This window comes from Trichomycterus rosablanca, chromosome 14 (assembly GCF_030014385.1).
Source record: "Trichomycterus rosablanca isolate fTriRos1 chromosome 14, fTriRos1.hap1, whole genome shotgun sequence".
NCBI lineage: Eukaryota > Metazoa > Chordata > Actinopteri > Siluriformes > Trichomycteridae > Trichomycterus > Trichomycterus rosablanca.
In genome coordinates, this window is record NC_086001.1 from 11,899,895 (window position 1) to 11,917,428 (window position 17,534).

At 42.6% G+C, this 17,534-nt stretch overlaps 1 protein-coding gene across 2 annotated transcripts in view; it reads right to left on the reverse strand.

The window, feature by feature from the left end:
• Positions 1–17,203, reverse strand: part of fbxo41 (F-box protein 41) — a 47,256-nt gene extending 30,053 nt beyond the window's left edge. Inside the window, exons 1-2 of one of the 2 annotated variants that reach the window (XM_063008738.1) lie at positions 17,151–17,203; positions 718–1,565 (exon numbers count right to left, since the gene is read on the reverse strand). In XM_063008738.1, the coding sequence (XP_062864808.1) occupies positions 718–1,376 (659 nt within the window). In that variant the 5' untranslated portion in view covers positions 1,377–1,565; positions 17,151–17,203. The remainder of the gene's footprint in view (positions 1–717; positions 1,566–17,150) is intronic. The other variant, XM_063008739.1, reaches the window with a different exon arrangement.
• Between the last annotated feature and the right edge of the window lie 331 nt (positions 17,204–17,534).

Genomic DNA, 17,534 nt, shown 5'->3' on the forward strand with positions numbered 1-17,534 from the left:
GTCTTTGGACTGTGGAAGGAAACCCACACGAACACAGGGAAAACATGTAAACTCACACAGAAAGAACCTGGACCGCTCCACCTGGGAATCAAACCCTGGACCTTCTTGCTGTAAGGTGACAGTGCTACCCACCAAACCACTGCGCTGCTCCAGTGCAAAACAGCTTTTGAAAACTGTAGGTTTGTCTTTAGATTTATTATGGCCAAGAACAGCAGAGAAAAGCTTCTAGTACAGAAACAGTGACACTAGATCTGGACTTCAGAGTATTTTATAAACACGACTTAGCTGTAGCTGACCTCATAAGTATTAAGTTCAGGTAGTTAGGCAGTGTATATATTCAAATATGTTAAATAAAATATATCCTATTTGTTTTGTGGCAACATTTTGGAGAGTAATTTGGAACTTTGATTGTGAGCCAGGCACAAATACTACCGACATTTATCAGCGTTGACACATACAATAAATTTACATTTACATTTTCGGCATTTAGTGGACGCTTTTATCCAAAGCGACTTACAGTATGCAGTTTAAGCAACTGAGGGTTAAGGGCCTTGTTTAAGGGCCCAACAGAGGCAACCTGGCAGTGGTGGGGTTTGAACCAGTGAACTTCTGCTTACTAGTACAGTGCCTTAACCGCTAGGCTACAACTGCCCTGTAAAGCAACAGACACAGCAACACAAACACACTTAATAAGACATTCAGGAAATCACAACTTACTGCTGTTTGTGCGTGAGCTCCTGCTCCTTGTTGACCAGGTCTTGCTTAAGGTTGGCCAGCATCTCGACAGACACGTCAACCTGACGCGATAGCTCCGAGGCCTTATCCTCCAGTTCCTGCTTCTCCTGACTGAGCCTCTCGCTCTCCACCTTGGCCTTCTCCAGTTCCGAGCTCTTCCTTTCCAGCTCGGCTTGCAGGCGTCCCACTCGAGCCGAGATCTTTTGCTCTACCTCTTCGGACAGTTTCTCCAATCTCTCGTCCAGCTCTAGCCTCTCGAAGGCTCGAGCCCTGAGGCGGGCCAGCCCCTCCTCGTAGGCGGCCTCCATGGCGCCGGAGTCGGCCGAGCTCATGGCTTTCCTCAACAGAATCTCGCCCAGTGGAAACTCGACATTCGGAAGGTAGCGGGGACTGGAGGATGAAGTTGTAGCCAGACCGAGCTCGTCACCCGAGCAGGTGAAGTGGGATTCGGCCGCCAGGGCGTTGTCGGCCACCAGAGGGAGCAGTGCGGCGGCGTCACACACGCTGTTAGACTTGGACAGCACGTACAGTGTCTCGTAGGTGTGGTTGTACTCCAGGTGGGCACGTAAGGACGACAAGCTCCGGAAACGCTTGTGCTCCCCGCAGCGAGGGCAGCGGTATGGCAGGTCCAAAGAGGCCATGCCAAACTCAGGCCACCAGGCACTGCCCCGAACAGGCTGGGCACCACGAACCCCCACTCATCACAGGTTTATGAGAGATATTACGGTTCCACCACATCTTGTGAGATCTATAGATGTTCCACTTCACGTCCTGGAAACACTTGTGACTTTGCTGTTCTGTCTGCTGCTTTTAGTGTATTTTCCTACCTGCTGAAACAAAATAAAACAATTATGAATTAAACCCAGATCAAAAATGATCAAATAAATTGTATTTAACTTCTTACTTCCACCAGCAAAGCCAGGGGTGGCAACACTGGCTACCTCTGACTTATGACTGAACACTATATGACAGTTGGAGGTAAAGAAGATTAAAAAAAGTTTTTTTTTTCCAAACAAAAATGCAGCGTTTACTTACATTAATTACATACATTAACGCACACAAGCTTTACACCCTTTCTGTCATTTATTAAAGCTCCAGTAATAATACAAGTGCTAGCTATTGATCCAACTACCTACATTGCGCAGCCTTGTATTCACATAATTGGTCGGTGCATCAAAATTCATGCTCAGAACTCACAATTTTCACAAGTTTTGCTAGCTAAAGTTAACATAAAAAATTTAAGCAACTACTAGCTCCCAAGACGGTTGTGGAGTAGTACATTTCGGGGTAGGGACAGTGAAATTACGCTGCTGGCAGCACCCAAAGGAAACGCACACAGACACGGCGACAGCATGCAAACTCCACTCAGAAAGAACCAAGACCGCTCCACCTGGAAATCAAACCCAGGACCTTCTTGCTGTGAGGCAACAGTACTACTCACCAACCCAAGGTGCCGCCCACATTTAATTATATTAAATAAAATATTCTTTTCACTTTGTAGCAACAGTTTGGGAAGAGTATAATGGAGCTCTAATGGCTTGCACAGAGCCTTGACTCTTAGAAAACTTGGAATACTCTTTATGACTAAAAAGGCACCAATTTCTACAGACACACCAGAAAACCCTCCTAAAAGAGTAGGGCCTGTTAAAGCCACAAAGAGCAGGAGCAACTCCAAACTTATGGCCATGGTTTTGGAATGACAAGTCCAATAAGTTTATAGTCCACATGCTCTACATACTTTTAACCATTTTAGTGTATTTTGGCTGGTATACTTCAGCTACATCTAGGGAACCGGTGTAAGCTGTACTTTCATTAGTGGGTAGGGAGAAAGATCTGTCAAAAAAGCACCAAGAAATACAGTCTGCCTCTCTTTCTTAACATAAGAAGCTGAGTTTGCTGTCCAAACCAAACTAAAAGTTGTCATGATTATAGTTCCCCTAACAGTTCTCTATTTAATAGACTCGTCAGCAACATAGTGGCACCAATTAAGCCACATCTCGTGTTAAACAGTCTGGCCCAGGAGAAAACATGCACTAATCTGTACGCCAACATATCCGGATGGCAAGCATCCAAAAACCCAGTCTTCACCCACCACACATTATCTCGCTCCGCTAGCATCTGCAGGTCCATGAGGTCAGAAACTGTCTGAAGTAGTGTACCATCCACTTACAGGGGCCTCTAAGTTCACTTGTACGAACCTAGCCCTAGTCTACCCATCATCCAAGTACCATCTGACTCCTAACCTACTTTCAAAATCAATGTGCTTACTGTCCGTAATGCCGATTGTCGATGTCCACGTGAAGAAAAGCTAAAGCTGTACTAATATAATCAGCTCACAGCACCATCTGCTAATCCAAACTGGATGCTGAGCGCACTGGAAACCTGTCAGCCACTGGACTGCATCCAGTGGTATTTAGATTGAGCAATTAGTCTCCGAGTGACATTCTCTGTTACAGATTCAATTAACAGCGTACAACAGTCAGGCGTGCTGTCCTGCTCAGATCAGTAATTCTTATTAACATTGTGCGACTCTTTAGAATGATAACAGTTTATAAAAGAACAAGTGTGGTCTTAGCAGAACAAAAATAAATAAATAAATAAACACTAGGAATTAGAGATGGGACGATCGGCTATGAATCGGTATCGGCCGATTTTTAATCAAAATATGCTATCGGCGATCGGTGATCGGCGATATTTCCTAAAAGTAGCCGATCCGATCGTGTGATATATAAAGATAACGTTAAGTTAACAGCTCAGTGGATTGATCCAGACTTTGAGCTATGAAGCACCAACCATCACATCACCATTCATCAACAATCGTACAGAAACCATCGTGAAAGCTCTTACGATGTAATTTTGCTGATTGTAATATTTACTTTAAAAAGATAATTCAACCCGGTCACATCTGAGTCGATTCTATCAGCACGTTATATAAACTCCTGGTTCACTTTGGTAAATCGTAAGCGGTTCTTACTTGTGATGTAGATGAGAACAGAAAACGTTACAGAGCCAATCAGAGGCAAAAGTTTATTCATTACCAAATTCGTTAGTTCAGGATCATCTGCTGAACTTTTAGAAAACTTTTAGCTCCTTAGACGGAACGAGTCTGACGGTCGGTTACAGATCTGTGGTAATAGCAGTTTAATTAAGCTTTTTAATTAAGCTTTTTAATGTAAGAGAGTCACACAAAATGTTCTGTAGTAGTTGGTGTTTATTTAAAACCACGACATTTAATTAATAACAGTAAACACGGAGAGATAACCAAGAAGAGAAACTTACGCTTCACATAAAAACGAATCAATGAATCACTCATGAATCAATGAATCACTTATAGTGATACTGTGAACAAAGCGTATCTTCTAAAGGCACACACACACACACACACACGGTTTATCTTTACTGTGAGGCTCTTTTTAAGTTTATTTACTGCTAATCCACCCCCCCCCCCCCCCTCCCGATCGGAATCGGCTATCGGCCGATGTCCCTGAAAGGAGATCGGAATCGGTGCCAAAAACCCCGATCAGTCCATCTCTACTAGGAATACATCAGGGTGGTCAAAACAAAATTCATTATTCAGAAGCATGTCATATTTCCGTACGATCCACATTTAATGTGTATTAAGTCTGCTGTGCGATAGAATGAAATGATAATGTAAAAGTAACGATTGGCCTCCGCATATTAAGGCGCCGTCTGGCAGGGTTATGAAATTTTTGGGGGGTTCCTAGTATATGTTTATTTATTCTTTTTATAATACTGTTGGTGTGTAGTTAATCTAGGCTGTATGATTATCTCTTGCATTGCCCTCTGTATCTATTAACGCTATGTTTACACCAGCAAGCGACAAATCAACAGGCGACCAATTATTTTCTATGTAGAAACACATCACGGCACCACTATTCAAGTTACTGTGGCAAGTGGCACGAACACAGGGTGATACATGACTTCAATGTGCAAATTAGGCATTAGGCAATACATCCTCAGTGATCGGCTTTGAAAGATCCAATGGAACAATCCAGACCCCTACCCTGCTCGAGGAGGGCAGTACATAACACACACTGCCTCCGACAAGTGTGCAGTTTGCCAAATGCTTCTTTTAATCTGCCTGACGGGTTCACACAGGATCAGTGTCATTTACAAAGAGCCACGTGCAAATCTCCAATATTCCCCGTTTAGCTTAGTATAGTAGTGTTTGGGCATGAGTAAAACAAAGAAAACTGGCACTGTGGTGGGGCAGTATTAATACAAGCTAGCTCAACACTGCTGAGATCTTGAGCTCTTAAGATCTCGTCTCAGCTCTTATCGGCCGGCTGGGCATCTACAGAGACGTGATTGGCTTCGTCTGAGGAAGGGAGGGTGAAAAAGTTTCCTCACTGCTGCTGCAACTGGGACAGTGGTAGCCTAGTAGGTAGAGCTTTGGGCTATCAACTGAAAGGCTGAGAGTTCGAATCCAAGCTCTACCATGCAGCCACTGTTGGGCCCTTGAGCAAGGCCCTTAAACCTCTCTGCTCCAGGGGTGCTGTACAATGGCTGACCCTGCGCTCTGACCCCAGCTTCCAAACAAGCTGGGATATGCAAAGAAAGAATTTCATTGTACTGCACACATGTATATGTATATATGACAAATAAAGGTGTTCTATCTATTCTATCTAACTGCTGCCTCTGCTGGCTAGTCGATGCCGCCTGCACAGAGACGGGGGATATTTGAGATCGGTGCGTGACTCTCCGTACATGATACCGATCCCTGTGTAAACCCGTCATGCAGGTGAAAAGAAGTGGTTGGCAAACCGTGTGTGTTATGTACTGCCCTCCTCAAGCAGGCTAGGTGTCTGCAAGCTGTAAAAAAGATATAACTGGGTGATCGGATATGACTAAATTGGGAGGAAAAAGGGAAAATGCATAGACAGAATGAAAAAATTAATTCCATTCTGTTCAGTATGGTGTAGTATGGTTATAACATGGCACATATTATTCCAGTGGATCCTCAAACTGCTTGTTTTGGAATGCAGAGAGTATTACTTTGTATAAATGTAGGGATAAATGAAATAGAAAGTATAATGTGGGGCATGCCCTTTTGTAATAGGGTGTCTAACAAGTTCATGGTCAAGTGTCCACATACTTTTGGGAATATAGTGTAACTATAATAAGAGCAGCTTAGCTGTTCCTTTAACAAATCCTGAATTTAGACACAGATCAAAGTCTCTAAAACGTCCTGATCCTTGATATCCCATCATTCCTTAACATCATTTCTCAAGTAGCAGATGAGTAGGAGGGGAACACATTCTTTTCATAGCTTCCAGAAAGAAAAGCGAGATAAAGCCAGCATGCCTGGAACACTCTTTCAATCTCAGCTCAGAAGCAAGGCCACATCTGCTGCTGCTCACTCCCTCTGAGGTCCAAGTCTGGTTACCATGGAGATGTTTTTTTTCTTACACAAACAAATAAATGGGATGCTGATCTGGGGTGGGGTGTTTGGACGAGACTAAGCTAGACGGAGAAATTTTACCACTTTCCCAACTGCTGCTGTCTCATTATCTGTATGTATTCACGTACATTAGCGGAACGCTTTCAGTAATTCATTGCATTATTTTGTCCTTTGTCTGACCCTATTGTGTCATGGTGAATTTTTGTCTTCATATTTCTTCAAGTCCAGCAATTTTCTATCAGCACAAATACAACGTCATGATAAAATGACAAGTTTGGCCTTTGCAGCCCTTGCATCCCTAAATTACCTTAAAAAAAGACTTTCTAAAACAGACATGTCAAACTCAAGGCCCAAGGGCCACATATAGGATGCACATTGTTTCAGGTCCCAGAATTCACTGCAGACCTGCTAGAACATCTGCACCTTTCCCCCACTCTGCTGCACATCCATCACTTTTAATTACATTTAAACAAGTCTTTCAAAAAGAAATGGCAAGATAAAAAGTGGACTTTTAAGGCATGTGGGAGGCAGTGTGTCTATTTACATACATTAGCGGTAGACCAGTTTGCCTTGTTTGTGGGGCTGGCGTGGTCAGAGCACAGAGTCAGCCATTGTACGGCGCCCCTGGAGCAGAGAGGGTTAAGGGACTTGCTCAAGGGCCCAACAGTGGCTGCATGGCAGAGCTGGGATTCGAACTCTCAACCTTTCAGCCCAAAGTTTTACCCACTAGGCTACCACTGTCCCTAATCCAGTGCTGTTTGAGGGATCGAAGGCCATACGCATCAACAGACACACCGAGTTTTTTAGCCTTGCTCTGTTTAGCTATGCACAGAGATTGCCTCAGATTTTCTGAATCTTTTAATCATGTTATGAACTGTAGATGGTAAAATCCCTAAACTCCTTGCAATTTTGCATAAAGCAACGCTGTTCCTAAACTGCTTGACTATTCGCTTATGCAGTTTTGCTGTATTGTAACCAGAAAGAAAATCGTTGAAAATCAATCAGGATTTAGTGCACCTCTAACAAACATCCCTGTGACTTGAATTAGCATGCGCAGCAGCCCTCACAGGTCTGGCAAACGGGTGGCGACATGAACGAGTGCAGCTGAGAAACCGCTTCCACTGTTAAGATGGACACCTGCTGTTGCTATGGATGCTGCATCTGATGTATAGGGATCTGATAGCAGAGAAGAATCTGCAAATTGAATGAGTCACCAGTGAGAGGTTAGAAGGTGATAGTGAAGAGAGGAATTAATGTAATGGTGGTGAGGTGGAACTAAAACTGAATTAAAAAAGGACAAAGACAGAAGACAGAAATCTCCAATCTTGCAACAGAATAATATATTCATTTAGATATGCACACATACATATATAACATAAATAACATCTCACACATCAGATGTTAAAGCATGTATCTGCTTCTGTGTTTGTATACTATTCAGACAAAAGTAAGTGTACACCTATCAAAATAATTAAGCTCAGTTATTTCAACCACATCCACTGATAACAGGTGCATAAAGCAGTTATATAAAATAATAAAACCAATTTTTAAAAAAGTTGGAACGGTACAAAACAATCAAACAAAACCAAACAGCAATGATTTCCAAATCCTCTTAAAGCTTGGGGGCAAAAAAATCCCTTGTCAGGGCACCCAGGGGGCACAGCGGGATATTCCGCTAGCTCGCCAGTGCTGGGATTCTAAACTCTCCAGTTTGAATCTCAGAAAAATAGAATAAACTGAGAAACTAAAAAAGTACAAGTACAAAGTATTTACATATTAAGTATTGCACAAGAACTGCAGCAGCTTATGTTGACTAAAGTGCATAATTGCAAAAAGTATAGCAGCAAAAACTAGCAGCAACAATCACAAGATGGTTAAAGTGACAGTGTGCCAGTTGTGTTCAGTATGGCAGTGTGTGTTGATAAGGTGTTTAGTATATGGCGCCCCCTAGCAGGCACAACTGGCAGTTGGCCACTAGTCTGCTGGGTGGAAAAGGACCGGACTAAAAAGAAATTTGTGGGGTCTTCAAAGCTGTGTTTTTAAATTCAAAATTCGTCTCCACTACACAAAGCAAAAGCCATATATCAACAACATCCATAAATGACAGTGTCTAGTCTGGAATCAAACTTATCTGAGATGTACAGACTAATTATAAGTGGTAAAATGATGTAATCTAAGGAAACCATCTTTCAGTCTGTTTTTTAAAATAATGGATTTCATGTTCTGTGGTTCAAATTGAAAAAGGACCATCCTGATTGTTCCCAGCGCAAGATTTAAAAGCCAGATGCTGTCATGGTATGGGGGTATGTTACAGCCAACAGCATGGATAACTTTGCATATCTATGAAGGCTCCATTAATGCTAAAGGATACATATGCATCGTACAGCAGCATATGCTGTCAAGACAATGTCATTTTTGGAGATGTTTCTGCTTGTAAAGTTGAGACAGGTGTGTGTTTACCAGTGTGGGTTTTAAACAACGGTCTGTAATCAGCTGGGGATTGAGGACACCAGTTATTGTGGTTGTAAAAGTTGACATTTTCACTCTTGCTTGTTACAACACATCACATGCTCAACAGTCTGGGGTGTCCTTACTCATAGGCTGAGCGTCATAATGGTCATAAAGTGTTTAATATGAAGCGACAAGGTTTACTGTCAGAGAGTGACCTACACTGTGTTTTAAACATTAAAATGTTTTACTGTTTGCTGGTGCAAAGTCAGCTTAACCTGATAAAAAAAAAACATTTCTAACAAGAACAAACTTTTTTAAAAATATAATAATATTTAAAACTGTGCACATCAGTTGGCCTCAAATTTTAAATTCTATTGACAAAGCAAGAAAAAAAACTAATTTTTTTTTTTTTTAATTGCAATTTAGTTAAAATGCTTAATTCTATGCTTAATTGCTAACATCTAGCTCTAGTTATTTACTCACTCCATACAGTCACAACACAGACTGGCCAAACTGTTCCTATCATATATTTAATTATGAGTCTGATCGAGGTAAAAATGCCTAAATGTAGGTAACACAATATAATAAACCTATATTTTATAAACTATATACACTGCCTGGTCAAAAAAAAGGTCACCACTTGGATTTAACTAAGCAAATAGGTAAGAGCCTCCCATTGGATAATTACTGCATGGGTGATTATGTTTCAGCTGGCAACAAGTTATTTAACCCTAACTGATGCAGTGAGTAGCTTCTCATTTGTTAAACAACCATGTCGAAAGACACATCCTGTGGTTGTGGAAAAGATGTTCATCTGTTTCAGAAGGGTCAAATTATTGGCATGCATCAAGCAGAGAAAACATCTAAGGAGAAGCTGAAACTACTAAAATTGGGTTAAGAACTGTCCAACACATTATTAAAAAGTGGAAGGACAGTGGGGAAACATCATCTTCCAGGAAGGAATGTGGTCGGAAAAAAATCTTGAATGATCATGATCGGCGATCACTTAAACGTTTGGTGAAATCAAATGGTAGAAAAACTCCAGTAGAACTCAGGGATGTTTAATAGTGAGAGTAAGAGCATTTCCACACGCACAATGCGAAGGGAACTCAAGGGATTGGGACTAAACAGCTGTGTAGCCTTAAGAAAACCACTTGTCAGTGAGGCTAACCGGCAAAAACGGCTTCAATTTGCTAGGGAGCATAAAGATTGGACTCTGGAGCAATGGAAGAAGGTCATGTGGTCTGATGAGTCCAGACTTACCCTGTTCCAGAGTGATGGGCGCATCAGGGTAAGAAGAGAGGCAGCTGAAGTGATGCACCCATCATGCCTAGTGCCTACCGTACAAGCCTGTGGGGGCAGTGCTATGATCTGGGGTTGCTGCAGTTGGTCAGGTCTAGGTTCAGCAACGTTATGTGTCCAAAGAATGAGGTCAGCTGACGACCTGAATATACTGAACCATATATATATTTCTTCCCTGATGGCACGGGCATATTCCAAGATGACAATGCCAGGATTCATCGAGCACAAATTGTGAAAGAGTGCTTCAGGGAGCATGAGACATCATTTTCACACATGGATTGGCCACCACAGAGTCCAGACCTGAACCCCATTGAGAATCTTTGGGATGTGCTGGAGAAGACTTTGCGCAGTGGTCCAAATCTCCCATCATCAATACAAGATCTTGGGGAAAAATTAATGCAACTCTGGACAGAAATAAATGTTGTGACATTGCAGAAGCTTGTGGAAACGATGCCACAGCGAATGCGTGCTGTAATCAAAGCTAAAGGCGGTCCAACCAAATATTAGAGTGTGTGACCTTTTTTTTGGCCAGGCAGTGTATTTTAGATCCCTATGTTTTTTCCAACTATTTCTGTCAGTGTGCTGATAATGAATGCAGAGCGAGTACTGCGAGTGTCTTGAATAATTAGACCACAGGGGACATAAAGGAAAGCTTCACACACAGTCAGTCTCTTACAACTGTCATTCATATATCTGTGAGGCACTGAGTGAGAAACATTTTATCACTGCTGCACAATACAGTGGTGTGAAAAATGCAGTTACCCTCTGTAATTCTTCATTACAAACAACTGCAGCCATACTGCATATAACCAAAATGCTTCAGCTACCACATATGGACAAATAACCTTACATTCTATTTAAGAGAGGAATTTATTAACCCCTTATTAGATAGATACCCTTTATTTATTATATATACAGTGCCTTGCAAAAGTATTCAGCCCCCTTGAACTTTTCAACCTTTTGCCACATTTCAGGCTTCAAACATAACGATATGAAATTGTAATTTTTTGTGAAGAATCAACAACAAGTGGGACACAATCGTGAAGTAGAACGAAATTTATTGGATATTTTAAACTTTTTTTAGAAATAAAAAACTAAAAAGTGGGGCGTGCAATATTATTCAGCCCCTTTACTTTCAGTGCAGCAAACTCACTCCAGAAGTTCAGTGAGGATCTCTGAATGATCCAATGTTGACCTAAATGACTGATGGTGATAAATAGAATCCACCTGTGTGTAATCAAGTCTCCGTATAAATGCACCTGCTCTGTGACAGTCTCAGAGTTCTGTTTAAAGCGCAGAGAGCATCATGAAGACCAAGGAACACACCAGGCAGGTCCGAGATACTGTTGTGGAGAAGTTTAAAGCCGGATTTGGATACAAAAAGATTTCCCAAGCTTTAAACATCTCAAGGAGCACTGTGCAAGCGATCATATTGAAATGGAAGGAGTATCAGACCACTGCAAATCTACCAAGACCCGGCCGTCCCTCTAAACTTTCAGCTCAAACAAGGAGAAGACTGATCAGAGATGCAGCCAAGAGGCCCATGATCACTCTGAATGAACTGCAGAGATCTACAGCTGAGGTGGGAGACTCTGTCCATAGGACACAATCAGTCGTACACTGCACAAATCTGGCCTTTATGGAAGAGTGGCAAGAAGAAAGCCATTTCTCAAAGATATCTATAAAAAGTCACCTGGGAGACACACCAAACATGTGGAAGAAGGTGCTCTGGTCAGATGAAACCAAAATCGAACTTTTTGGCCACAATGCAAAACGTTATGTTTGGCGTAAAAGCAACACAGCTCATCACCCTGAACACACCATCCCCACTGTCAAACATGGTGGTGGCAGCATCATGGTTTGGGCCTGCTTTTCTTCAGCAGGGACAGGGAAGATGGTTAAAATTGATGGGAAGATGGATGGAGCCAAATACAGGACCATTCTGGAAGAAAACCTGTTGCAGTCTGCAAAAGACCTGAGACTGGGACGGAGATTTATCTTCCAACAAGACAATGATCCAAAACATAAAGCAAAATCTACAATGGAATGGTTCACAAATAAACGTATCCAGGTGTTAGAATGGCCAAGTCAAAGTCCAGACCTGAATCCCATCGAGAATCTGTGGAAAGAGCTGAAAACTGCTGTTCACAAACGCTCTCCATCCAACCTCACTGAGCTCGAGCTGTTTTGCAAGGAAGAATGGGCAAACATTTCTGTCTCTCGATGTGCAAAACTGATAGAGACATACCCCAAGCGACTTGCAGCTGTAATCGCAGCAAAAGGTGGCGCTACAAAGTATTAACGCAAGGGGGCTGAATAATATTGCACGCCCCACTTTTCAGTTTTTTATTTCTAAAAAAAGTTTAAAATATCCAATAAATTTCGTTCCACTTCACGATTGTGTCCCACTTGTTGTTGATTCTTCACAAAAAATTACAATTTCATATCGTTATGTTTGAAGCCTGAAATGTGGCAAAAGGTTGAAAAGTTCAAGGGGGCTGAATACTTTTGCAAGGCACTGTACATATACAGATGTACAGTACAATGACATTTTTTCTTCGCATATCCCAGCTTGTTGAGAAGCTGGGGTCAGACCGCAGGGTCAGGGTCATCATACGGCACCCCTGGAGCAGACAGGGTTAAGGGCCTTGCTCAAGGACCCAACAGTGGCTGCATAGCAGAGTCTGGATTTGAACCGCCAATCTTCCGGTTGATATCCTAAAGCTCTACCCACTAGGCTACTACCGTCCTTATTATCAGCAACTCATCCAGGTACTGATGCAGCAAAGCAGTAATGTCATCACACTACCTCCTTCATGTTTTAATACTGGCATAGTGATCTTGGTAGGCAGCACTGTCACCTCACAGCAAGGAGGTCCTGGGTTTGATCCCCAGGTGGAGCAGTGTGGGTCCTTTCTGTGTGGAGTTTGCATGTCCCCCCCCCGTGTCTGCGTGGGTTTCCTCCCACAGTCCAAAGACATGCAGTCAGGTTAATTGGAGATCGGAGATAGAAAGGGTATGTAAAGGGTAATAAGAGGTGCAGTTAGGACTGAGTCTAGTAATGATCAGAGAGACACAGGATAGAGCTGAATGTCTGGCATTGTAAACAAAACAATTTCTCGTGTCACCATTATGGCGGGAGAAGCGTCTGACATGGAAAAGTCCATTAAAGTGATCAATAGAAGATCTAAAGTTTCATACACTCAAACACTCACGTTAAGCTGTTTATCCCTACGCAAGAAGGCTTGTCCATTCACTCAATGTCTGTTTTACCACCGCTTTATGCTGTTCAGGGTCGCGGTGGGTACAATTCACTGACCGAAGGGTAATAAACACCATGGACAGGCTGCCAGTCCAACACAGGGTAAACTCACACACATACACACACACATAAGGGCAATTCTAGTACCTCTAATTAGTCTAATTGCATGTCTTTAGACTGTGGAAGGTAACCTGAAGAAAACCCATGAAGACACAGGGAGAACATGCAAACTCCACACAGAAATTACCCGGACTGCTCCACCTGGGAATCAAACCCAGGACCTTCTTGCTGTGAGGCGTGTGCCACCGTGCCAAGAAGGCTTGTGTCCATTTAAAAATAAAGCATCACATCTATCTCTGTATAGGATTGTTTTACATCTAATGCATCACTAGTCAATGCTCACAAATGTTTATTTAATCTTTACTTACTAAGTAGGGGCAATTTGTAGCCAACCCACCTTCTGCCTTCCTGGAATGTGGGGGAAAACTGAGACGACAGGAGGAAACTCACAAAAATATAAAGGGAACATGCAAACCCTTTTTCAGTGACCAGAGAGTGAGTGCTGTTGTGTGCCAACTACTTTAACAGCTGTGCCACCGTGCTACCTACTATTCTGTGGATATTTGATGATGACCCTAAAATGTTATGCAAGTCGCAAAGAAAAGGTGGTGTGGATCACAAAGTGTGTATGTCTTTTATTTATTTTGATTTTTTTTTCCTTTTAGCTGCTCCCGTACTCAGGGGCCGCATACCTGATTTAGCACAGTTTTTATGCCAAATGCCCTTGCTGACACAACTCTCTTTATTTTATTCAAGCTTGGGACCTGCATTGAGAGCGCACTGACAAGTGCACTTTATAATGTCTAGGCTGTTCAGCCACCCCCCCAGACAGAGCCAAATGTGTCTGTCTAGATGCCTGACTGGCTGTTAGCACTGCTGAGAGTCAAACCCCAGATCTCAGTGGGCTACGTAGTGGGCTAGCAATATTTTACCGCTGCACCACCACCTGAGCGCCCCCATGTATCGCTTTTATATACAGCTATATAACTCTATTTATTAGCATGTATTCCCATTCATCGGTTGAGCATGATACTACAAATAAAACATGATACATGTCCAGAAAAACACATAAAATTTTCCCCAGTCCATTTCATATTTTGGTTGTCAATAAGCCATATGAAATGTTTAGTTGGGTAGACTTGTAAAATCTCTGTTTCAAGTTTTTTTTTGGCTATAATAGCTCTCATTGTGGTTCGATGGAATCCTAAAGTCTTAAAACGTTTTTGCCAAATTTAGAGCAAAGCACATTAGGAACTCAGGTTTGTTAAGTTAAGGCATGCCTTAAAGCACTTTTAAAGCTATGTACAAAACTTTGGTATTCCAAAAACACCACAACCAGTGGCCTGCATTATGTGTGAAAGCCAACTGTTCTTGAAGTCGGGCACAAAGCAATGTAATTGGCTAAAGCAACTTTGTGTTTCAAGTTTTACGCCTGCATGCTGTAATCAGCAGATAAATAATTACTGATACATATTTGGTGAAGTAAAAATCAAACAGGAGTATCTTTACCTTAAAAAACACTAAATTATTATTTTTGTATAACGGATTGCAAGTCGCCACAATGGCTAACACGTTAACACACCACCTCTAAGATCTGAGTTTTAATCTCGACTGTGCCACCGACCTGACTGGGTGTCCAACAGACACAGTTTGTAGTGTCTGCAAGTGGCAGGTCGAACAAGGGATTTCCCTGTCTGATGCTACGTAAAGCCACTGTGACTGGCTGAGCAGTAAAGACTCACACAGAGATTAGCAAGGTAAAGCTTTTATATAGGAAGCAGCCGGCTTGTGCTATGTCCAGTCAGAGGGGGCGAATAAGAGTACTCTGCCCTTCTGCAGCCATAGAATGGGAGAAAGAGGGAAAACGTTATAATACAAATGTAAAGAAGTTTTACATTTTGCATGGCTGACTAGGGCAGGGGTAGGTCAGTGGTTAAAGTACAGGACTAGTAATCAGAAGGTTGCTGGTTCAAGCCTCACCAATGCCACTGCTGATCCCCTGAACAAGTCCCTTAATTGCTTGGATTGTATTTAGTCATAATTGCAGGTTGCTTTGGATAAAAGCGTTTGCTAAATGCTGCAATTGTAACTAACTAGTGAAATTGGCTTACCATTTACATTCACATTTTCGGCATTTAGCAGACGCCTTTATCCAAAGCGACTTACATTACAGCTACAGTATACAGTCTGAGCAATAGAGGGTTAAGGGCTTTGCTCAAGGACCCAACCGCAGCAACCTGGCAGTGATGGGGCTTGAACCAGCAACCTTCTGATTACTAGTCCAGTACCTTAACCACTAGGCTACTGCCTTGGTGAATAAATTTAAGTAAGTCGGGGGCAGTTACAAGGGCAAAATGCATGCCAGACAAATTCCTTAAGGAGTTAAGGAAATTATGTTCTAAAATTTGTGTGATATCCTCTTGTTTAATGATCAGAATTTGTGCTATGGGACGTGCAATCACAGCCAATCAAAAAAAAACTATTACTTTTTTCACAGTGCTGCCTATACACTTCTACTAGCGTACCTGGCATGGAAATACCATCAAGCAACAAACCGATATAATCAACACTTAATCCTATCAATCGTTGTGACGGGGTGAACCCTGTGGGTAGTGTCGGGCGATTGGTCTGGGAACCGGAATACAAGTAGAGGACACGTGTGCTTCTTTTCCCCCCTTATTTATTTACACAAACAAACACCACGCTATTTACAAACATACAAACGCGCGCACACTGGACGAAACAAAACGAAAAGTTCACAAACATACACTAACACTACGACAATGTATTCACCCAGAACTACTTGACTACGAAGTCATTCACGCTGTTGTGGTTTCATTCTCAAATGGTAGACTGAACCCCCCTTTGTCTACCTGTACGTGCTTTTATTGTCGTAGCCCCTCCCCCTCGGCTGAGCCGATCTGATACCAGGGTACCTAGGGTACGACATACACACATTTCAATGTTACCAATGTTAAATATATCGATATATTGGCTTATTTCTAAACACATGCACGGCCATGGCATTTTAACCTTCCTACAATTATTTACATTATATTTAAGTGTACACTTTCTCCCCCTCTCCTTAACAGAGGATGGTACTACCCAGGTAAGTTTAACATAATTACATGCCTTCGTGATGGGTAAGTTACCCTTACTTCATCACAATCGTATAAATAATTGGTACAATGGTGCAGCTGGTAGGGTTCTGGATGGTTCTGGAGGCCTGGGTTCCATCCTTGCCCAGTATTCACATGGGTTTCCACTGGGTGATACGTTTTCGTACCCAAACACATGCAAAAGGTGTATTGGTTACTCCTAATTGCCCCATGTGTATGTGAGTTGTAAGTGTGATGCCCTGTCCAGGGTGTACTGGCTACTCTGTGCCCAATGTTTCCTTCCCAGCGTGACCCTAACACGGGTAAAAGGTCAATGGAAATTACATTAAATAATAAATTAATTAAATAATGAATATTGCCATGGAGACAGAGAGATAAACCGACATAATGGGCACATCATGATTACAAAATGAGGCCGATACCACATCACAACCCACCAAGATGCCAACGTGATTTATGAAAGGTGAGCAGTAGTGTGAGATTCAAGATATCAATCACTGACTGACTGCAATCCCACTAATACAGATGATAATAACAGTGTATCATAATAACAGTGTTTGCGTGCGTTATATCTCCGTGCGTGTGCGGATGTATAAGCTGCTGGTCGGTGTGTTGGTGAAGATGCCAGCCAGGTTTGCACCATTCCTCTCCCCCCCCCTCCTCCCCTCTCCTCCGGTGCGTCTCTGCTACACCCAGTAATAACACAGCAGAGATGCGGCGCGCAGAAACAGAAACACGGTATCACAGAGGCAGTAAAAGCAGTGTATACATGTTTATAGAGAAAGAACGCAATTCTCACCTCTCTCACTCCGTTTCTGCGCTCACTCTCATCCGCACAGCCCAGCCGCCGCTCCGCTCTGATGACGTCACACCGCTGCGCTCTGCTGCAGGACGCGCCGAGCGCCAGAGCACCTCCGTGTTGCCAGATTGAGAAGAACTAAAACCTCCTTTTAAATATTTTTCATGAGCTGCTTCAGTATTACAGTACATGATTCGTCACAGTGGTTCATTCTGGTCGGCATACACGATCTGGCACACTTTTCACCCTGGATGTCCTTCCTGACGCAACCCTCAACCCTGCACTGAGACCGGCACTGAGAGCGCACTGACAAGTGCACCTCCCAACTGTCAGACTGTTCAGCGATCTCCTCCCCCAGACTAAATTAGGCAAGGCAAGGCAAGG